Consider the following 24,278-nt stretch of genomic DNA (forward strand, 5'->3'; position numbering starts at 1 on the left):
TTGTCTTGACAATACCATATTTCCTTAATTCTAGTTTTGGTAGTGTTTTCTTTTTCTTTAAAATTACTGATTCAGTAATGAACCTTAAAATTAATGAGTGTGATATATTAAAGGAATATACTTAAGTAGTAATTGCTAGAGGAATGATGTGGAGTTATGCGAAGACAGTTGAATTGTAAAAGGATAGCTCTGGCTCCGGCTTCCTCACTTCTTTGTGTACCTAGTTGTACCTAAAGAAATTGGAGAGAAACTTGGATAGTGAAGGAAAAAACTTTAGTAGTTGCTTGAGAGAGACAAGGAAAAGGGATCAGGAATATACTTTATTCATTCATCCCTGTTCTCAAACTGTACAAATTGATGCATTACTAGAAAAGAGAAGGTAAAACCAGTTTTACACAGATGAAGAGTCAGGCTGAAAATATTATTTCTAGATGTAGCTTTATTTATTTTACTTATTCTTTGTCATGTATATTAGAACATGAATCCCTAAATTCACTTGTGTCCTTTAAGGTACTGAGGCTGTATGTGTGTGTGTGTGTGTGTGAGTGTGTGTGCCTTGATTTATTATTTCAATACATTATTACCTTTGCTTTTAAGAACTTGATTTTACACATTTTAGCAATATAAGTTATATATGATTTCTATAGTTGATCTCTTTGATTTTTAAATGTACATCGTTTAAAATAGCCAGTGTGGACATTTTTATGATTCACTTTAAACCATAATAATTATTGTTTCTTTAGTTGATAGATTTTTTAAAATAAATGAGCTTTCTTTTTGCTTCCCCCCACCAACCCACAACAGATGGAAGAAGAGATATTGACATTTCAGAATGAGTGCACTGAAAGGATACGAAGCCTGCTGGAGCGTCGAGCAAAAGAGATGAAAGCTTTCAACTCTGAAAGCGAAGGACTAGGTTTTAGAAACGTCTTTTCTAACCTTGCCCCTGAGGCATTCAGCCACAGCTCCCCCGGATCTCCTCACAGGGGGCATCCCATAGGTGGCCTATCACAAGCCTGGGGACATCCAGTGCAAGGTGAGTCCCCAGCCATGCAGGTCACCGTTCTCAGCCAATGCATGGGGTACCCCGAGGTAGCAGTATGGGAGTTCGCAGTAGCCTTCGGGTTCTGAGGCGACAGCTACCAAGGGATGGACAGAACAGGGCATGAACAGAAGCACCAGTGTCACTTGACAAATATCCAATGGGTCACACGTCTTACACGTAACTTAATAATTGAGATTGGCAAGGAGGAGCCAAGAGAGCGGTGTGAGTAGGACAGCAGAAATCTCCTCCCAAAAACATATATATTTTTAAAAATACAACAAATACAACCATTCCTAAAACTGAGACCAGAAGATACAGCCAGGCTACATCTACATCTGTGAGAACCCAGTGCCTCGCATAGGGGGTAAGATACAAGCTGTGGCCAGGAAGGACCCGGGCCACCCCCACCCCAGCTCCTGGCAGGAGGAGAGGAGTCAGAGCAGGGAGGGAGAGGGAGCCCAGAACTGCTAAATACCCAGCCCTAGCCATCTGCACCAGAGCACAGACACACAGTGCATGGTGTGCTGGATACTAGGGAAACTGAACAGTAAAACTGGCAAGCAGGTTCCTCCAGCCAGCGCACCTGGGACAAAAGAAAAGTGAGTGCTTTTTGAAGGTCTTGAAGGGACAGGGGCCTCACAGCTGGACGGAGGCATCCCATCACACTCAGCCTAGCAGCTGGGAATCCCGGGGAACTCCAGGGGCCCAGGTGGTTGACAACACAGCTCGGAGGTCCCTCACAGTGATAAACAGCCTCCCGCCCATTCCCCCTCTGGCGTGGCTCCCCCACAGCAGAGCAGCAGCCTAAAAGTGGCCACGCCAACAGCAACCACGTGGAGCTTACTCCACAGTGGCAGGGCAAGAATCAAAGACCCCGTTTGCACGCAGCTGCCCAGTAAAAGCCGCTAGGGGTCACCATTCTCCCAGTAAAGGAAGGCCAGGAGCAAGTGGAAAGGGACTTTGATTTCCCAGCTGACACATGTCCCAACTGCCTACAACTACCTCTATCACCATGAAAAGGTAGAAGAATTTGATACAGATCAGACTAACTCAGACATCCTCCCCTGAGAGGGAATCTGAGGAGATAAATTTAACCAATCTTCCTGAAAAAGAATTCAAAGTAAAGGTCATAACTATGCTGCTGGACTTGCAGAGAAATATGCAAGAGCTAAGGAGGGAGAATACAGAAATAAAACAATCTCTGGAAGGTCTTAAAAGCAGAATGGATGAGATGCAAGAGGCCATCAATGGAATAGAAATCAGTGAACAGGAACACTGAGAAGCTAATGCAGAGAGAGACAAAAGGATCTCCAGGAATGAAACAATATTAAGAGAACAGTGTGACCAATTGAAACAGAACAATATCCACATTATAGGGGTAGCAGAAGAAGAAGAAGAGAGAAAAGGGATAGAAAGTATCTTTGAGGAAATAATTACTGAAAACTTCCCCAAACTGGGGGAGGAAATAGCCTCCCAGACCATGGAAGCACACAGAACTCCCAACACAAGGGACCCAAGGAGGACAACACCAAGACACATAATAATTAAAATGGCAAAGATCAAAGACAAGGACCGAGTATTAAAGGCAGCCAGAGAGAGAAAAAAGGTCACCTACAAAGGAAAATCCATCAGGCTATCATCAGACTTCTCAACAGAAACCTTAAAAGCCAGAAGAGAATGGCATGATATATTTAATGCAATGAAACAGAAGAGCCTTGAATGAAGGATACTGTATCCAGCATGATTATCATTTAAATATGAAGGAGGGATTAAACAATTCCCAGATAAGCAAAAGTTGAGGGAATTTGCCTCCCACAAACCACCTCTACAGGGTATTTTAGAGGGACTGCTCCAGATGGAAGCACTCCTAAGGCTAAACAGATGTTACCAGAGAAAATAAAATCACAGCAAAGAAAGTGGAACAATGAAATATTAACTAAAGGCAAAAATTAAAATCAACTACCCTCAAAATCAGTCAAAGAAACACAAAAGAGCACACACACACACACACAAAAATCTAACATACAAAGAATGGAGGAAGAGGAATAAGAAGAGACAGAAATAAAGAATCATCAGACTGTGTTTATAATAGCTTAAGAAGTGAGTGATGTTAGACAGTAAGGTAGTAAAGAAGCTAACCGTGAACCTTTGGTAAACAAAACCTAAAGCCTACAATGCAGTAAGTTCATATCTTTCAATACTCACCCTAAATGTAAACGGACTGAATGCACCAATAAAAAGACAGAGAGTAATAGAATGGAGAAAAAGGCAAGACCCATCTATATGCTGCTTCCAAGAGACTCACCTCAAACCCAAAGACATGCACAGACTAAAAGTCAAGGGATGGAGAAAGATATTTCATGCAAAAAACAAGGAGAAAAAAGCAGGTGTTGCAGTACTAGTATCAGACAAAATAGACTTCAAAACAAAGAAAGTCACAAGAGATAAAGAAGGACATTATATAATGATAAAGGGCTCAATCCAACAAGAGGATATAACCATTATAAACAGATATGCACCCAGTACAGGAGCACCAACATATGTGAAACAAATACTAACAGAATTAAAGGAGGAAATAGAATGCAATGCATTCATTTTAGGAGACTTCAACACACCACTCACTCCAAAGGACAGATCCACCAGACAGAAAACAAGTAAGGACACAGAGGCACTGAACAACACACTAGAACAGATGGACCTAATAGACATCTATAGAACTCTACACCCAAAAGCAACAGGATACACATTCTTCTCAAGTGCACATGGAACATTCTCCAAAATAGACCACATAATAGGCCACAAAAAGAGCCTCAGTAAATTAAAAAAGATTGAAATTCTACCAACCAACTTCTCAGACCACAAAGGCATAAAACTAGAAATAAGTTGCACAAAGAAAGCAAAAAGGCTCACAAACACATGGAGGCTTAACAACTTGCTCCTAAATAATCAATGGATCAACAACCAAATCAAAAGAATTGAGAATGGTCTTTCCACTGAACAGTCCACCAAAAGAAACTCCCTATAGACATCATCACAAGCAGCCTCCTCACTTGGGTACTACCATGTGGAAGCTGAGTACATATGGTATATTTTATTCATTTTTGTAAAGCGTTCTGTTTTGTGTTTACTAATTGGGATGTCATAGTATTTAGCTGCCAGGTTTTGTGTTTTGTTTTGGTTTTAACTTTTGGGGAAATTTTATGTAAAGGGGAATTGGTGTGTATGTGTGTTTATCAAATATGCACACACGTGCACACATACAGTGCACATGGTAAAAAGAAACTGTTAGATGGGGGTATTTTCTGAAAACTGCAAAAACAATCCAGCAACGTGGCTTGAGTCATCACTTTTGGACAACTGTGTCCTAAGAAATTTGTGAAAAGATCTAAAGCCTTTCTCTGTATACCCCAGGTTCTTATGAGCCACTCACAGCAGGCAGCATGTGCTAAAACAAGTTATTATGGAAACACACCTGTATACCCTCACCAATGTATTTTGTTAATTAAATAAATGTATTTTGTCTGACTTTTGTTGATAAAATTGGCCTCATTTGGAGTAGGAAAAAAGTGGAAATCCATGAACACTAAAGGGTTGCATTGACTCTTTCAGAGAGTAGAAGACAACCTAATTCTTTTTCTGAATGCTGCAAGCTTGTCAGTGAATTTTTTTTTTTTTGGTCCATTCAATTGTGCCTTCTTTGTGGCATGGTGAGATGAAGGTGCTTCAGGAGACCACAGGTTTTGTGGAAATTGCATCATCAAACCTGTGAGCCTCCAAAGGGGAAGAAAAAAAGGGTGAGAGGGGCCCCTGAATGCTCATATGATGGGTTTGTTCAGTAGCAGAGTGTGGAGATGAAGCCTATATATATGCTGACGTTTTGTTGCTTATGCTGTGATATGTCATCCTAGCTGAGCTAAGCTCTGTTAACTTCCAAGACCCCAAACAGTACTTTTACTTTGTTTATAGGAAAACAAACACATATAGCCAATACAAATGAAATGCCGGAAGTATTTGAATGATGCCGTATTTACAGACCGCCATCTCCTGGAATTCTCATCACACTACTTAGACATAATTTGATTACCCCCTTTTGGTTTATGGGGTTTCCTGTTTACAAGTAGAATAGCCCATTATTTAAGTGCTTAGTTGCCATAGTGAGCCAGGAGTCACTGAGCCTGTGACTTTACCAGCTGCTGACTAACCCTCAGCACCACTGTAGGTTTTGCTGCATGTGCAGGTTCTTTTTTTTTTAATTGCTTTTTTTGTTGCTGCAATACTTTACAAACTTCCAGTTCCTTGAGACTTAGTGATTGCTTGGCATCATGTGAACATCACACGACAGAAACTCCACTTCCAGAAGGCTAAAGCCTCTGTGCTAAAGTACTACTGAAAAGGAACCATCAAGTTTGGCAAATAAAAAAAAAAAGCAAAAACTATAGTGAGTTATGGTGGTCAGGAAATCTCTTGATGAAAGCTAACTTTTCTTTTCCAGAGAGGGGTATGTTTTGTTTTATTTTGTTTTGTTTTGCAATGAAGGATCCACCCGATGCTGACAGTCAGATGTGACTTGGGGTCCCACCGCCAGTGTGGAGACTGAGCTGCAGGCAGGTGGGGAGCCATGAATATGACTTGAAGGGAAAAAATATCCTTTCCAGTGAGCACTCAAAGTTCCTTTAGGTCACTGTCCTGCCCTCTCCCCAGTTGTCTTGAAGAACCAGGAGCCCTGCTGCTGACAGATTCCTGCTTTTCACAGAGGGCTCCCAGGTCGAATTCTCCACGGCCTCTCAGTGATGCTCTCCGCCTAGAGCAGACTAATCACCATTGAAATCTTGGTTTTCTCAACCAATGTAAGTCTTCTCCAGGCACGTCAGTCCAGTCTGCCTGAATCCACCCCTTTAGGAGTTTCTAGCATTCCTTTAAAGAGAACTGGGAGAAAAATTAATATTTTAGTGTAAATATTTTTAAAACCAAGTCACAGTAGAATTCACACACAGTCATAGGCAGTGTTCCATGTAGCGCTCTGGTCCGTCGTCCTCTTGGCCACGGTTCAGATGACCAGTTTTTAGGTGGACATAACATGTACTTGATTCTACTGAAAGGGACTTTTAATTATTTCAATGTCTCTTCTGCATTCAAATATTGTACAGTATCTCCGACAAATTGAGATATCTACATGTTTAGAGGAAAATGAGAGGACCAAGCTTTAGAATTTATAAAATGTCCAAAAATATAATGGAATTTGATACCTTTTAAAAAATTCTTACTAGATCTGGCTCCTTTACACTACTGAAGCAGACCAGTTTTGCATAGAAAACTCTAAAATCGAAATGGACTTAAATTAGTCAAACTGAATTACTGAGTTCATGCAGACTATATATATGTACTTGTAACATCGTGATTGAATACTGAGTCCAAATGTCTGTCCAGTAGGGCTTTGTTTTTGCCACACAAATCTGATTGAATTGTGTGGCAACCAGTTTTACATCACTATACCTGGATTATTCCATTAAGTTAATTTGAATTAAATATATATAGTTTGCAAAAAGATTCAAATCAGTTCAGTTTAATCATTCAGATTGGTTTGTGTGTGTTTGTAAGATTAACTTCTGAGGAATCTCAATCATGGTAGGAATCATGAAAGAGTAAAAGCAGGAAAATTTGAAAGATTTTGAAAGATCCTGAAGAAAGAAGCAGGCACTTTCTCAATCAGTGTACAAATGTCAACCTTTGTTTAAACTAATACTACCTCCTCCCCGGTGTTGGTGTTCACTTAATATATGTGTGTTTAAGAAAATAAAAAATATGGGAAATTTGTCCAGCATATCAGAAATTTGTAAATGCTATATCTGGTATCCAGAACTTGGCAGTAAAAAGTTTCCTGTGTTCACTATCTCTCCCTTTTTTTAAGTTAACATTTTGAAAATGTAAAACCTCATACCTTGAGATATTCCTTAATTGGGTTCCCTTCCATTCATACATATTTTTCTCCCTTTATTAAAATCAGCTTTATCCCCAAATTACAGTATCTACAGGTATTTTCATTGGTACATAAGGTTAGCTGGAAAATGTATTTATATTATTTTTATTCAGAGCTGCCATTCACTTTTAGTAATTTCTACACCTGGAGATGAATAGCCCTGCATTTAAAGCCACACCCACAGGTATAATATGCTTAGTACTCTAAGCCAAGGATTTACCAGTAAATTGAACTGTTTAGCATAATCCTCATGATGTTCAGCTGCCTAGACATCAGGTAAACACCACTCAGCACACTAAGAAACTGTCCTTGACACTCTTTCCCACTCCCGCCTGTTTCCTCACCCCCTTTTCAAAAACCAAAAACTCTGTTATGAGTGTGTCTGAAAAAGACTTTAGCAACTTTCTGCTTGAAGTACGAAATGTCTGGCATTTTAAACTTTCATAGAGTACATTGTGTTGGACACTGGAATAATACTCTTTATTTTCATTTTCATCTGTGAAAAATGACTTTATTGTACTTGAAACATCTCTTTTGAATTTCTCCATTTGTGCCATTCACTAGTGGAAATAAATTGTATTATACCATGATCTACTGGCTTTTTAAAAAGCTGTTAAGTATGCACATTTTTGGTAGAGCTATTATCATTTGTATGTATATATTATATATACACATGAGTGCCTATATGTGTGTATAGATAGGTGGATGTATCTCATACTGTACACTTCCATCAGGGCACTTAAGGTTCTGTTACTTGGTTATTTCTGTCCTCAGTTAAGGCAAGAATGCATGTGTTTCTTAAGAGTGAGTACTCTGGGTTGATATTTATGAAAAGATGGTCATTAGATGCTATCTTTTCTTTTTTAATACCCTCTTAGCACTTGTGTGGGTGGAAAGAAAGTTGGGTAAAATGTGGATCCATAAGTTGCAATGCAGTAAAATAGTACTGGGGATGGAGCCAGTTAGTGTTTCCATGGGTCTGTATCATGATACAGTAAAAAATAAGTGATGCAGAGAGAAATGAACCATGGAAATTGAAAAACACTGCTGGCGATTCCTCTGTAAAGATGATAACCAATCACATAATCTTCATGTGCGCTATCTCTACAGTTTTCTTAGTGATGCCATTGATCCTTGTACTTCCTGTACTCCATTAGTACTAATAACTATTAATTTTGCTGAGGACCAAAACAGCCAAGAAAGGAATTACTGCTCAGGCATCTAAGGGTCCCCTAAACTAAAATCAACAGGCAGTGGCCACTGGGAGAGGGATGTGGTGTTGGCAGGGGGTTTTCTCTCTCCAGCTGCCTCTTCCTGGTTGCTAATAGTTCTTCATGCACCCTCTGCCCCTTCTGAGCCGCTACCGTATAAGCACAGATGTGGCCCAACACAGCAGCCCTTTCCTAGGAATTTTACATGGTCCTGCATATTTTTGTCCCATTCTCCCAATGTAAAGTGTCTAGTGTGTATTCAATTCAGGAAATCATATGTTTAAGTATATAAGTATGACTCTCTATTAGTGATGTAAGGAGGTTTCTGTTCTTTAGATAAACTTCTTCCTCTAAGGGGAAAAGTCACATCTTGGGTTGCCATCTTTGAGCTGCTTACCAAAATACAGACCATTATTAAAGAAAAGCAAATTTGCTATTCTGTTTTTCCTCATCTAACGTGATAGTGCTCCCACCAGTTTGTAGCATTGCCTTTGAAAAGGCCCTCTGAGTTGGGAAGAACTGGAAGTTTCTCAGGCTCAGATTCCTTAAAATGATGAAGAGTGTGCTGTACATTTACAGGCTTGCCTCTAGTGCACAGGGATTACTGATTGAAGTCTATTTTGCTGTGTGTCTGGTTTTGTTGTCTGAACTTTTATGAAATCACTACAATAGGTCTGCATTGGAAATGATTCTTTGTGAGAAACTCATTTTATTGAACACTGTCTAGGAAAAGAAATTGAAGCTGAGAACTCTTCCTTTATTGACATTTATAATTTCTACTGAATTCTGGTAGCCCTCTTTAAAGTCACATTGACTGATTTTTCCCTCATTTATATTCAGATTTACAAAATCCCACTCATACAAGGGAAGAGAAACCATTTGGCCTAATGGTAGTCTTCAGATCACAAGTTACCAAGAAAGGACTTACAGTTACCAAAGGGAAAGGGACTGGGGAGGATGGGTGGGAAAGGAGGGATAAAGGGAAAAAGGGGCGTTATGATTACCACACATAATGTGTGTGTGTGGGGGGCCACTGGGAAGGCAGTATAGCAACCACAATGTTGTTCATGTAAGTGTATATTAATGATACCAAAACATAATAAAAATAAAATAGATTAAAAAAATGATAAATGTGCGAGGTAGGGAACTGAAAATCATTACATTGCTGATGGGAGTGTAAAACTGTACAACTATTTTGGAAAACTAACAGATGCTTATCAAGTTAAATAAACATTTACTATGATAGAGCAAGTCTTTAACTAGTTATCATTTACTCAAAAGAAATTATAACACTCGCACACAGGATCTAGTAGATAGCAGCTTTATTCATAATTGCCCCAAACTGCAAATAATACAAATATCTATCAGTAAGTAAATGTATTATAGAATTATGGTATATTCACACAATGAAATACTATTCATTGTAATAAAAAGGTGTAGAGTACTGATACATGGCTGCAACACAGGTGACTATGGAAAGCATTATGTTCAGCCAAATCCAGAAACAAAATAGTACATACTATACAATTTCCCTAAATTCTCTAACAGGTAAAATTTGTCTAAAGTGATAGATCTATGGTTGCGGCTAGTAGGGGACAGAAAAGGGGATGTGAATACAAAAGTAGCCACAGGAACTTCACAGGATGATAAAATATTCTACGTATTATTGGGATAGTGAATTATGCAAGTGTAGACTTTACAAAACTCCAACTGTACACTTGTGGATGCATTTACTGCATGTAAGTAATACCTCAGTTATATATATATATTGAAAACTTATGAACAAAGTATGGAAGGATCTGTATGAATTGCTAATATTGCTCTCTTAAAGTAAGTAGGGCTGTGAAGAGCATTACCTGTTAGCCCAGACATCTGTATTACCTAAATTTTTGTATCAATCACTTTCATAAATTTAAGAAATTTTGTTATAAATTTGAGAAAAATAAAACAGAATATTTTTAAAACTCCAACACATACTCTGATTAGGGAGACTATCCAAATGGCTGTTAGCAAAGTTTTTTAATCTACAAAAGACTAACACATTTAAAAAATTTCTATGTCAAAAAATTTGAGTCAAACACAAGAATGCAAACATTCTGATTAAGGGTTAATTAAGGGTTAATATTCCTTAAGTATATACATATCATTCAAATCACTCAGAAAGTACCTAATCCACCAATATATAAATGGCCAAGGGATATCAACATTCCATAAACAGGTAATATAAATAATTGGGAGGAGAAGTCAAAACCTGAAGCATAATGGGTGTAGTCATGAGTTTTCTGATTCTGTTTTCCTCTATCTCCTGGCTTTGGCCTAAGAGTTGCCTGAGTAACTATTTTGATAGTGCTGATGACAAGAAAACCCTTCAAAGGAGTCCCCTTCTTCTGTCCCAAAGGGGACCGACCCTGTGATCTGGAGACGGTGAGGAAATATGCTAGTTTTTTTCCTGTTCTTTTACCTCTTAGCCCTAGACTTGCAGTGCCAGAGGAACAGGAAAAACCTTTCTCTCTGGCCAGAAAAGCTAGAAACAGGGCCTCTGTCATCCAAACAGTATGAGGGGAATTGCCATTATGTTTTGTTTCCTTTTCCCTCCTCTTTCTGCACTTTATGCAAGGACAGCCCCAGTTACGTGGGAACTGTACAATGCAGAAGTCCAAAGGCATCTGTGTCTTTCTTATCAAAGTAACTGGGAAAAGGCCACTGGAAACTGAAGAGAATGGGGGAAATCATGGAGAAGAAAGAACTGGAAAAGACATCCCTATTCTAGGTATAAAGTAATACAAATAACAACTTGTGTTTGTTTAAAATAGACTCATAAAGTATAGCAAAGGCTATGAGAAAGAGAACTAATAATGTATGATATATACTACTGCCTAAGTCCTAGACTATCACTGAGAGACACAGCACAGGGCAAATGCAAAGAGCACAGGGAAAGTTTTGAAAGTAGAACTGGTATTAGAACCACCACCCACAGGTGAGACAGAACGTGTCATCTACACTGGTTGGTGTCTGCTAAAACAAACAAATCAACCTTCTCCAGAAGATGCAAACATGACTCAGAAATGACAATATCATATTCAAAATGGCCAGAATAAAATCCAAAATTTACTGCACATGCTAAAGCAAACAACACACACATACACCACTTGAGAATGTGACACATTCTCAAGGGAAAGAAAGGACAGATGCCTATTTTGAGATGCCTAATGTTGGAATTATCACATAAGACTTTAAAGCAGCTATTATAACCATAGTAAATGTGATAATGGTTAACACTCTTGAAATAATTGGAAAGACTGAAGTTCTTAGCAGAAAAATAAAAACTATAAAAGAAGACCCACATTGAGAAATTCAGAACTGAAAAATATGATTACCAGAAATTACAAAAGAAATTGCATGGGCTCAACCACTGAAAAGACATTATAGAATGGTCTGGAAACTTGAAGACAATAGAGCAGCAGAAATTATCTACAGTGAAGAAAATAGAGGAAAAAACATTGTAAAAAATGAATACGTCCTTACAAACTTGTGGGACAGTATCGAATTGTCTAAATTTCACATTATAGGTATTCTATAAAGGAAAAGATTTTATGTTTTAGAGAAAAGTATTCTTACTAAAAGCAGAAAAGACCCCAGATTTGATAAAAACATAAATTTAGAGATTCAAGATGCTCAGCAAGCCCCAAACAGAGAAATTTCAAAAGAATGTAGGCCTGATAAGGTATAAACTCAAAATCAGTAACAAACAGCTAGGCCTGATAAGCCTAAACATGTCATAATGCTAAAAAGCAAATATAAGCTAAAATTTGAATGATCACAGATTTCTCATAAAATACAATGTAGGCCACAGAATGTTGAATGATTAAAGTGAGGAAAGGAAAGAACTGCCAACCCAGAAGAGAATCCTTTACCTAAGCAAAGTCTTATAGAATGAATGCAAAACACGAGAGAGAGAGAGAGAGAGAGAGAGAGAGAGAGAGAGAGAGAGAGAGAGAGAGAGAGAGAGAGAGAGAGAGAGAGAGAAAGACTTAGATGAAAGAAAGCTAAGAGAATCTGACCTCCATTAGGGAAATGTAAAATATTAAACAAAAGACAGCTGAAGGCTATATTAATACTACATGAAATATTCAGGGCTTCAGAGCTAGGAAAATTACAAGGAGTAAAGAGAGACATTACATAATGTCATGATTCCATTCATAATATTACTTAGGCCAGCTCTAATCTTTATTATGTCCCTCCTTCTACTGATTTTGGGCCTCATTTGTTCTTTTTCTAGTTTTGTTCATTGTGAATTTAGACTGTTCATATCATATTTTTCTTCATTCCTGAGGCAGCCCCGTATTGCAATATACTTCCCTCTTAGCATGGCCTTCGCTGCTTCCCACAGATTTTGCAGTGTTGAATTAGTGTTGTTATTTGTCTCCATATATTGCTTGATCTGTTTTTATTTGGTCTTTGATCCCTTGATTACTTAGGAGCATGCTGTTAAGCCTCCAGGGGTTTGTAGGCTTTTTCATTTTCTTTGAGTAATTTGTTTCTAGTGTCATACCTTGGTGGTCTGAGAAGCTGGTTCTATTTCAATATTTTTTAATTTACTGAAGCTCTTTTTTGTGGCCTAGTGTATTGTCTATTCTTGAAAATGTTCCATGTGCACCTGAGAAGAACATGTATCCTGTGGCTTTTGGGTGGAGCATTCTGCAGATACCTGTTAGGTCCATCTGTTCTAATGTGTTGTTCAGTGCCTCTGTCTCCTTACTTATTTTCTGTCTGGTTGATCTGTACTTTGGAGTGAGTGGTGTGTTGAAGTCTCCTAAAATGAATGCATTGCATTCTATTTCCATGTTCAATTCTGTTAGTATTTGTTTCACATATGTAGGTGCTCCTGTGTTGGGTGCATAGGTATTTATAATGGTTATATCTTCTTGTTGGACTGACCCCTTTATCATTATGTAATGTCCTTCTTTGTCTCTTGTGACTTTCTTTGTTTTGAAGTCTACTTTGTCTGATACAAGTACTATAACTCATGCTTTTTTCTCCCTATTTGATGCATGAAATATCATTTTCCATCCATTTATTTTCAGTCTGTGTATGTCTTGGGTTTGAAGTGAGTCTCTTGTAGGCAGCATATAGAGGGGTCTTGTTTTGTTATCCATTCAGTGACTCTATGTCTTTGGATTAGTACATTCAAACCATTTACATTTAGGGCGATTACCAATAGGTATGTACTTATTGACATTGCAGGCTTTAGATTCATGGTTACCAAAAGTTCAGGGGTAACTTCCTTACTATCTAAGAGTCTAACTAAACTCACTTAGCATGCTATTACAAACACAATCTAAAGGTTGTATTTTTTTTCTCTTCCTTTTTCTTCCCCTTCATTCTTTATATATTAGGTATCATATTCTGTACTCTTTGTCTATCCCTTAACCTACATTGAGGTGGTTGACTTAATTTTGCATTTACTTAGGAATTAATTGCTCTGCTTTCTTTAATATGGTTTTATTACCTCTGGTGACAGCTGTTTAGCCTTAGGAATACTTCTATCTATAGCAGTCCATCCAAGATACACTGCAGAGACAGTTTGTGGGAGGTAAATTCTCCCAGCTTTTGCTTATCTGGAAATTGATCTCTCCTTCAACGTTAAATGATAATCTTACTGGGTAGAGTATTCTTGCTTCTGCTTCATTGCATTAAATATATCATGCCACTCCCTTCTTGCATGGAAGGTTTATGCTGAGAAGTCTGATGATTGCCTGATGGGTTTTCCTTTGTATGTGATCTTTTTTCTCTCTCTGGCTTCTTTTAATACTCTGTCCTTACCCTTGATCTTTGCCATTTTAATTATTATATGTTTTGGTGTTGTCTTCCTTGGGTCCCTTGTGTTCGGAGATCTCTGCACCTCCATGGCCTGAGAGACTATCTCCTTCCCCAGATTGGGGAGGTTTTCAGGACTTACCTCCTCAAAGACACTGCCTTTTTCTCTCTCTTCTTCTTCTGTTACCCCTATAATACGAATAGTATTCCATTTGGATTGGTCACACAATTCTCTCAATATTCTTTCATTCCTAAAGATCCTTTTTTCTGAGCCTCAGCTTCTTTGTATTCCTCTTCTCCAATTTCTTTTTCATTTACCATCTCCTTCACTGTATCTAATCCACTTTTAAATCCCCCAGTTGTACTCTGTAATGAATGGATCTCTGTCCTGAATTCATTCCTGAGTCCTTGAATGTTTTTTCTACGTACATGGTCATGTTTATGATTTTTTTTTGAAATCTCTTTCAGGAAGGTTAATGAGTTCATTTTCATTTGACCCTTTTTCTGGTGTTTTGAGGATTTGGGTTTGAACCAGTCTCCTTTGACATTTCATATTTGTATGTGGCACCCTCTAGTGCCCAGAAGGTCTACTCTCTGGGGCTGCTTAGCCGATGGAGCAATGTCGGTGGTTGCTGGGTGTGGTGCTGGTGACTGGGGATTGGGAAGAGCTGTTTCCTGCTTCCAAGCTACTGTGTCCCTCTCCACAGACAGACCAGTGGGCCAAGTACACAGGTGTAACCCTCTGTGCTTTGCCTTTGTAGCTGCTGTAGGCAGGGGCTCCCTTGGCTGGACTGATGCCAGGGAAGAGGCAGCTGGTTTGTGAACCAGTGCCAGCTGGCCAAAAGTTGCAGCAGGCTGCATATCATGGTGGAAGGCTTCAGAGCTGGGTAGCCAGCCAGGGGGATGGAGCACCTGAAATTCCTCAAAAGTTCCCCACCTGCTGGGCAGAGTGCACCTGGACAATTTTGTCTACCTGTCCTTTTTCCTGAGCAGCAAGCCCTCTGCAATCCTTCCCATTTAGTAGCCCTCTCACTGTTAGGAAGTCTCTCATACTGCCTGCCTTTCTTTTGTCTCAGAGCAGTTGGATGTGGATCCCTGTTTTCCACAAGCAGCTGGAATCTCAGTCTCTCCAAGTATTCCTCGTGTCTTAATTTTTGAACCCCACTAATCTCCAGAGCACAATGCAATATAGGTTTGTGCTCCCACAGCAGATCTCCAGGGCTGGGTGTTCGGTAGTCTTAGGCCTCCACCCCCTCCTCACTCCATTTCTCTTCCTTCTGCCAGTGAGCTGGGGTGGGGGAAGAGCATGGGTCCCCTCAGATCATGGCTTTGGTATGTTATGCTTTTTGAGGTCTGTTCTTTTCTCCAGGTGTAAGCAGTCTGGTGCTGCCTTCTTTCCTGTTGATCTTTTAGGGTTAGTTGTATTAACTATAATTTCATATTATATGTGGTTTTGGGAGGAGGCCTCTGTCTCACCTCTCACATCATCATCTTTAATCTGATCTACCTGACTTAACCATTGTTACATGATAAAAGTATCAAGTTATCAGGACATAATTCCATATCTACTCATTCCTGACTCAGCACTTGATATTTTACCTGTTATATAAATATTTCTCCCTTTCCCCAATTGAGTTGCTGGTTCTGGAGAACAGATACCCTAACATCAAAATGCCATCTTGGTTAATTTTGAAATAGCCACAAGTTAGAATAAATACATTAGTAATACTGGTCAGCTACCTCTTTTTCCACAGCAGCCTGATTCTTCTTGATAAGTTTCTTCATTTTTGCTGCAAAGTTGTTATGCTCAGTTTCAGGATTTTTCTCTAATCTGTGATGATGCTCATCCATCTTAGCCTTTAGATTATTTTCCAGATTCACCAGCTGTTTCTGATGTTGCTGCGTCATTCTCTTACAGCCAGATATTTGTTCTCTGAGCTGTTTCCTGCTCATGTTCTGGCATTTCTCTTGTAACCTACAACAATGGAGAAGAAAGAATGAAATAAAGCAAAACCTTTTTCTTTCTAAACCATCTTAGACCAGTCTACTATCAACTAAGTAGGTAATTCATGTAGGAGATCCCACTCAACAGCATCTAATAAAATTTCATCTCAACAAGCAGACAAGGTAGTTGGTTATAAAATTTAAATGGGAATTTGAAAGACCTAGAATAGCCAAAATTTTGAGGGGGATAAAAAGTTGGTAGATATAAATTTAGTGATCTAAACAGTGTGGTATTGGTATAAGGACAGGCTGAATAGAGCAAAGGAACACAGTAAAATCTGGAAACAGACTGACATATATTCAGTTAATTGATTTGCTACCAAAAAGTCAAGTTAATCCAAAGAGGAAAGGAAAGTTTTTAACAAATCCTGCTGTAACAACTGGTTCTCTGTATGCAAAATAAATAAATGCTTAGTCATACTATATATAGATATTAATTTGAAAAGAGTCACTTGACCTAAACCTAAAATCCAGAATCATACAGCAGAAGAAAACACAGAATATTCTTATGACCTTAGGGTCAGCAAATATTTCTTGGGTAAGACACAAAAAACACTGACTATAATTTAAAAAATGTACAAACTGGATTCTTAGAGACAAAATTCACATAATATATGATTAATGATTTAATGTAAACAATTCAGTAGTAATTAGTATATTCGTGATGTTCTGCAAGACTGCCCATATCTAGTTACAAAACATATATAATATTTCAGAAGAAAACCCTATATGTTTTAAGCAGTTGCTCCCCCTTCTCCCCTTCTGGTAACAACCAATCTATTTTCTGTCTATGGTTTATCTATTTTGGATGTTTCATGTAATATGTGACCTGTTGTATCTGGCTTCTTTCACCTAGCATGTTTCCAAGATTCATCCATATTGTATAGGATGTATCAGTACTACATTCCTTTTTATAGCTGAATAATATTCCACTGTATGCACATACCCTCATTTGTTTATCCATTTATTTCTTGCTGAACCTCTGTGTTCTTTCCATATTTTGGCTATTGTGAATACTGCTGTTATCTTAAAGATACTGAAAATGGAGCCTGGTGTTGAAGCTTTGATTATTGCTTTTTTCTCCCCATACATTTACCTCTCCATGTGATTTTCTCCCATACTTTATTCTGTGATTTCCCCTCTCCAACTATGTGGACATTTTGCCACCATACCCCTCCCTTTTTATATGCCTCAGAAAAGTTAGTACAAACACACAAAATTATAAACCAATCTCTTTGGAGAGCAAGAGTTAGATGAAATAATAACAGCTCCAATCAGTCAATATATAATAAGAATAACATGAATTATCAAGATGGATAAATTTCAAGAACACAGGGATAATGTAACATTAGAAAACTGGTTAATATTAATGAAGTATATTTCATAGATCAAAGGAGAAAAATAGGACCATCCTAGTTTTTCAAGTCTTAGTAAACTGAATCTTGAGGAATACTTCCTTTGCATGATAAAAATTTATATCTAATTAATGCTTATTAAGAAAGAGCATATGCAAGGCATTGTATTATGTTTTAGTGATTCAAACATTAAATAAAGCAAATCCCTGCTCTGGAGAACCTAAAACATGTGGTATTACTCACAAAACATTCACAGTCTCCTGTTCTGCAGCAGACTGTCTCACACCTGGGAGTTAATCCAAAGGAAGTAATTCAAATTAAGATACTTTCATAATGTTCATTGCAGTGTTATTTTTAGGAGCAAAATCTCTTAACCTTAATGTCCCACAATAGGGGAATAGTTGTGGAAATTTCTTCACACAAACTCAATGGACTATGATGCATCCATTAATAAGTTTCCTTCAGTACCCACAATGTGCCAGCAAGCTAGCACATAGACTAAATTAGGTCAAAGGCCCTGCAGTAATATTGAACTCTATATGTGAAGTAATATAAGTTGTACAAAGTATAACAGAGTTTTTCAACTGCCGCGTCACTGACATTTTGGATCAGGTAATGCTTCCGTGGGGTCCAGGGGTTTGTCCTGCACACTGCAGGATATTTCACAGCCTCCCTGACCTTCACCAGTGGGCCAGCACACCTTCCTGCTTGGTTTTGGTAACGGAAACCATCCCACATGTTCCCACATGTCCCCTGGGGGGCAGGCTTGCTTTGGTCAAGTATATTGTGTATTTGACATATAACACAGTATTCTATATATAGTTTGACTACAACTATATAAAAACCAATATTGAAAAGAATAAAAGTTGGGAGAAACAATGAGGAAATATTGCTTGCTATAATTATTTGAGGTAGGGCAGGGATATGGGACAAGCATCAAGATTAAATTTCCTAAAAATGCTGAGATAGAAATAGTATAGGAAGAACAGAAGGAACCTTTTAGTCCCATGAGATGGAAATCTGTGAAGTGGTACCATGTGGGCTCTGCTGACCTAGGCAGGCAGCGGGCTCTGGGGAAGATGTATGGGGCAAGGATTTGGGGCTCCTGCCTCATCTGTCTCTGATTATGTGATCTTGAGAGGATCACCACCCCTCTGAGTTTCAGATTGTCTTTTTCTGGCATTTAGTGAAACCTGAACTCGTCTTAATAGTCCAGACTTTCTACTTTTTCCATAATTATCCAGCCTCTATACTCGCTGTCTCCTAACACCAATATACTGGGTGCTCACTTTATGCCCAGGAAAGCACCAAGTGTTTTAAAAGATACAATTAGTGGAAAATGTAATCTTTGCTCTGGATGCATTAATAATTTGGAGAGGGAGAAAACAAGCCTTAGGAAAACAATTTAACACATTTTACATCTTACACTAACTGTTTCACATATGTTGGTCTTGTTGGCCCAATTATATGCTTGAAAAAAAACAGACACCCCAGGATGGCAGAACACATACCCAAGGCTGAGAACCTCAGAGGAGGCTTCACTTTCTAGGGGTAACAGTCTTCACTACAGTGATCCCTTCAGTTACTAAACAAGTAAGCAAACAATAGCAAGCTCAGGAGAGGGGGGATTCCAGAATTTTTATGACATATTGCCTGAAATGCCCAGTTATTAACAAAGAAATATGAGACACATAAAGAAATAGGAAAGTGTGACCCATACCCAGGAAAAAGAGCTGGCAGCAGAAATAGTCTGTGAGAGGGACCAGATGTTAGATTTAACACAGACTTCAAAGTAGCCATTATTAACATGTTCCAAGAACTGAAGGAAATTATGATAAAAGAGGTAAAGAAATGTGTGATATCAAGATCACAACAAATAGAAACTATCAACAAAGAGCTAGAAATTATAAATGAAATGGAAATTCTTGGGATGAAAAGTACAATCATTGAAATGTATCATTTATTAAAGGGGCTCAACACTATCTCTGAACTGAGAGAAGAAGAAACAGCAAGCTTGATGATAATTCAATAAAGAGTATGCAATCTGCAGAAGAGAGAGGAAAGGGAATGAACAAAAGTGAACAGAGCCTCAGATTACAAAAGGTTGAAGAGTAACTTGGAAGTTACTCCTAGTTCCCTGTTAGGAGAGGCCAGCAGATGCCGCCCTGGTCAAGTGATCTAAGTGAACATCAGCAGGAGCAGGATCGACTGAAGTCGCGCCCCAGCCGATAGCAGCAACGAGAAGGACACAGCAATACTTCCATGGTATTTCCTCCCTAGATACCCCACCTGACTCACATCATGAGGAAACACATGAAACCAGATGATGAACATTCTGTGCACTAACTTGCCTGTAATCTTTAAGGATACCAAGGTCATGGAAGTCGAGAGAAGAACTGTTCCTCACTGAAGGAGAGTAAAGGGCCTTGACAAGTAAATGCAGTGTGTGCTTCTGAACTAGATCCTTTGGCTGGAATCACTGACAAAACTTGAATGAGTTCTGAGAATTAGGTAGTGGTAATTGCCACTGCCAGTTTCCTGATTTTAACATTTATATTTTGGCAATTGAACATAAGTAAATGCTTATAATTCTACCAGGTTCTCAGTAATTGTTTTTTATTTTCCTATAATTAAAGTTATTGTAAATGCCCTATCATTAATTTCTCACTATTTTTACTTTGATAAGTTTTAAGAGTAAAGCTTTATACTTATGAGAATTTTAGGTATTTCTTGTGAATTGAATTGGTGCTATTTTTTTCTTTTTTTTCATCTTATGTTCCCTCATTTTGCATTTTAATCCAGAGGCAAGTCTAGTATTGTTGGTGAGGCCCATGAGCTCCTCATCTACTCCTGTACTCTGTTTTCATAGGCCATAGGGTTTGGGCTCCCTCCATTCCTGTATACGCTCCTGTAATTTTTGTGATTCTCTGAAAATCTGAATTTCTAATCTTAAGATTTTTGTTTTCTTTCCTTTGGGAGTTAGTTGTGATGAGATACCAAAAATGCTTCCATGTCAGTGTATTTAGATAAATTGGTGGATTGGTTTTGGGAACCCTGAAGAAGAACTCCGAAGTCACAGACTAAAAAAGGAGAACAGAGAATTACATAAAAATAAACATTTGGAGTAACTGTAGCCTTTACTCTTTGGGAACATTTCCCTTTACTTTTCTGAAAACAATATTTTTGTGGCAAGTACTTCAGAAGAAATTGTAACTAGAATAATTAACAGTGATGTCTTCATTCTTAATTTTCTAAAGCTTTGTTTTAAAACTATGGCTCTTTAAATCACTGATGTATAGTATTAAAAAATAAACATGATACTCTTATACTCATCTCCTGCTTTTTAATGAAGTGTTACTGTTTTAGCCACTCACTTCTTATAAATAAATATACCTAGGGAATGAAAATAAAAATTTTAAGTGAGAAAGAGAGAAGTATATAAGAGAAGGGAAAAGAAAAATTGTGGAGAGGTTGTACCTCTAGTGGAATCCTAGCTTTGTGTTTTGAAGAGTACTATTTATATATTTGTGTTAAGTTCCTGACAAGTTGTATATAAATTTGTTGCTTTATTAAAACAGAGAAAGTTACATTTTCAAAGACCCTTCTGCTGTTTTGTAAAGCAAACAAAAACAAAAATCAGTCATTTTTAAGTATGTTTGTCATGTTTTCTTGTAGATGTCTAAGGTCTAAGTTGGGTTGCACACAATTTTTGCAAATGGCCAGAGAGTAAATATTTTAGTCATATGGGCCATATGGTAAACTACTCATCTCTCCTGTAATAGGAAAGAAAGTAGGCATACACAATAACACAAATGAATAAATCTTCACTATGTTCCTATGAAACATTATTTGATTTCTTCTTTCAACCACTTAAACATGTGTAAACTATTTTTAGTATGTGAGCTGTACAAAAACAGGCCGTGGGCATAGGTCCATGGGCTGCATAGTTGACCTCACTCTAAGTGCTTGCTGGCAGACTAGGACTTTATGAAAAGCCATTTCCTCCAATTAAAGAATTAGAGAATCAGTAAATTTTCTAACATACTTTTTGGTTATTGAGTTAATGTTCCCTTACATACTTTAGAGAGCTGGGTGGGGAAAGATTAAATGGGTTGAAGATTAGGAAACTAGGTAATGTTTGATGGAGAGGTTGTTGGGCATGCCTGAATTTACAGCAAATCTGTAACCTGCATGGAGACTTGTGGCAAAGGCACTGAGTTTGCCTAACACATGGCAAGCACTTAGTAAGTACATAAATGTAGAAATAGCAGCATAGCTACTTACTGTAGTTCTCTATTTAGTACTAAATATTTTCAGCAACTAACCAGTTGCCTGTGATTCTAAATTAAAGTTTTAAATCCTAGTTCCAGTTGTCCTAACTTTCCACTAGCAATCTAAGTGCAAAATGTCTTAGTTGTGCTAGGCCATGCTCTTGAGCAGTGTGTCAAGGTATTACTACCTAGTACTTTATAGAAAAAATCCTTGATCTGGTAACCACTGTTCTAACTCCCAGTTTCAAAAGTTCCTGATTGTAAAACTTTTTTATATGATTGTCAAGTTCTGACACTATAGTCTCCCAGTAAGCTCTTACTTTAGAGAAACACTAAACATATAGAAAAGTATTTTAACTCCATATTTTAATCTTGTGAAAAATGATTTAAAAACATGGACAGAGTCCAGAGTTTTTATTTTAAATAAAAACAATATAGTGAGATAAACCATTTTTTAAAAAACAGATGTTACTGGCTTAGGCCATTACCTGGGAAATAACTAGGAATTGCTCTGAGGAACATATTAAAGAATAGGAACTTATGCTTTAATTCATAATTTCATATAGACTTTACCATGATGTATAATGAAATAAACCTTTGTATATTTTTATTTGTTTGTTGTCCTGGTTGGGGTTTGAACTTGTGAGATAGGGATGTTGAAAAATATCTGTAAGATTTTAAGTTGGTTTTTAAATTCTTCCTTATTAGGTTGACTATCAGTTGTACCATAATTAGAGTTGTCTTTTTGATTGACATTTTGTAGAATAACCAGGTTCTAGATTAGAATTATATAGGATAAATTACATAGAAACTCAAAAGTTTTCATTTATTTGTGGCTTTATTGTTTACACTCTTTGGGCATCATCTTTTCCATGTAAATGAATTTACTAATTTATGATATTTTATTGATATTTAAAAGCACTAATCTGAAAGCTGCATTTCATGAGTTGAAATAATAATCATTAGCCCTGATTTTTTTTCCCTTTCCAGTTTGGTGGAGGTTTTTTCTTTCATTTTAGTAGTTTTTCCTGTGCCAAGGCCTCTTCAAGTATCACAGATCAACATGATGAGATTAACATATTTTTCCTAATCTTTAATGTAGCTGGTTTTTGTGTTTTCTGATTACAGATCTTGCTTGCATGTACAAGTTATTTAGTCGTGTGCCAAATGGTTTGAAGACCATGTGTGAGTGTGTGAGTTCCTGTTTGAGGGAACAAGCTAAAGCCCTTGTTTCTGAGGAAGGAGAAGGAAAGAACCCCATTGATTATATTCAGGTCAGTAAATATAGAAGATTATAAGTTTATGACAAAGTGGTTTTGACAACTGCTAAAAAGGTCACTTTTACTAAGCTATATATTATGTATTTTTTACTTTGTCCCAATGGTAAATTAATATGTGTAAATTATCCTAAATATTTTAGAATTTTGCAAAGTAGGCGTATTTATATTGGGTAGCAGGACTCAGCTGCTCTTTTCACTTACTAACCTATTTGATGAAGCCCTTATATGCCTTAGTGTTCATACACCTCCTGTGTAGGAAGAAAAACTTTTTGTTACTGTTAGTTTCAAAATGGTTTTGCTTTCAGTTAGTATTATGAATAAATTATGCTGCAGTTTTTCCATGTTTTAAGTATAAATAAGAAGTTTTTTTGAATATTTTTAAAGCTCTTGTTGGTGTCACCCATTAGTTGAGACAATGAAATGAAAAGAAGTTGAAAACAAAACATAGAATCTGAGTTTAACAGTGAATGCACACATTTATCAGCAAAATGATAATAATCGTACATGATCACAAGTATATTAATAGAAATTTTATTAATAATATATCCTAAATTTATTTTGTTTTTTGAAAGGGCTTATTGGATCTGAAGAGTGGGTTTGATCGCTTCCTCCAGGAATCATTTAATAATGACCGGCTCTTTAAACAAACTATTGCAGGTGACTTGGAGTATTTTTGCAACCGCAACTCCAGGTCCCCTGAATACGTCTCATTATTTATTGATGATAAGCTGAAAAAGGGAGTAAAAGGGGTAAGTATAAATGTGTGTGAAACACATTAAATTTTATTTGTAAATACAAAATTACTGTATTTTGTAAGTCTGAAATTAAGCATACATTATTCTTTGCTGTACTATGTACTTCCCTTACATGTGTACTGTGATCTTTGAAAAGAATTGTTTAAGTATTTGAAGTGGTAAGAAGAACTTTGACATTTCCCTTAATGTGTAATTGACATAAAAATAAAGAACTAGATAGCCATAGTTACTGACCAGTCCACAGACAGTAAGCATCAGATATGCTATAGAAATGTAACTAGAAAACAGCTACCTGCAGCACAGAATGTTGTTTGCTGTCATCTTGTTCTGGGGTCTGTATATCAAACAATACCTGGATGCAGAGAATTTGAAGACATAAACTAGAATGGCTATCAAAAAATAGTTTGAAAGCATATACTGATGCTCATCTTTAAGCCTTTATTATATATACTGGGACCTTGGAAGCTCACCATAGCATAGAAAATCATATTAAGCATATTGTGATCACACATAAAATTTTATTTTAAACTTCATTTTGGAACTTATGCAGCAAAAAGGAAAAA

The 24,278-nt window shown here is 37.4% G+C and overlaps 1 protein-coding gene across 2 annotated transcripts in view; it reads left to right on the forward strand.

Moving 5' to 3' along the window:
- The window catches only part of LOC140847987 (serine/threonine-protein kinase TAO1-like), a 230,117-nt gene that overhangs the window by 204,374 nt on the left and 1,465 nt on the right, over window positions 1–24,278 (forward strand). The window contains exons 17-19 of one of the 2 annotated variants that reach the window (XM_073230034.1): window positions 805–1,036; window positions 22,809–22,954; window positions 23,533–23,709. In XM_073230034.1, coding sequence (XP_073086135.1) covers window positions 805–1,036; window positions 22,809–22,954; window positions 23,533–23,709 — 555 coding nt within the window. Of the gene's footprint in view, window positions 1–804; window positions 1,037–22,808; window positions 22,955–23,532; window positions 23,710–24,278 lie in introns of those variants that run through there. The other variant, XR_012128394.1, reaches the window with a different exon arrangement.

Source organism: Manis javanica, chromosome 2, assembly GCF_040802235.1.
Source record: "Manis javanica isolate MJ-LG chromosome 2, MJ_LKY, whole genome shotgun sequence".
Lineage (NCBI taxonomy): Eukaryota > Metazoa > Chordata > Mammalia > Pholidota > Manidae > Manis > Manis javanica.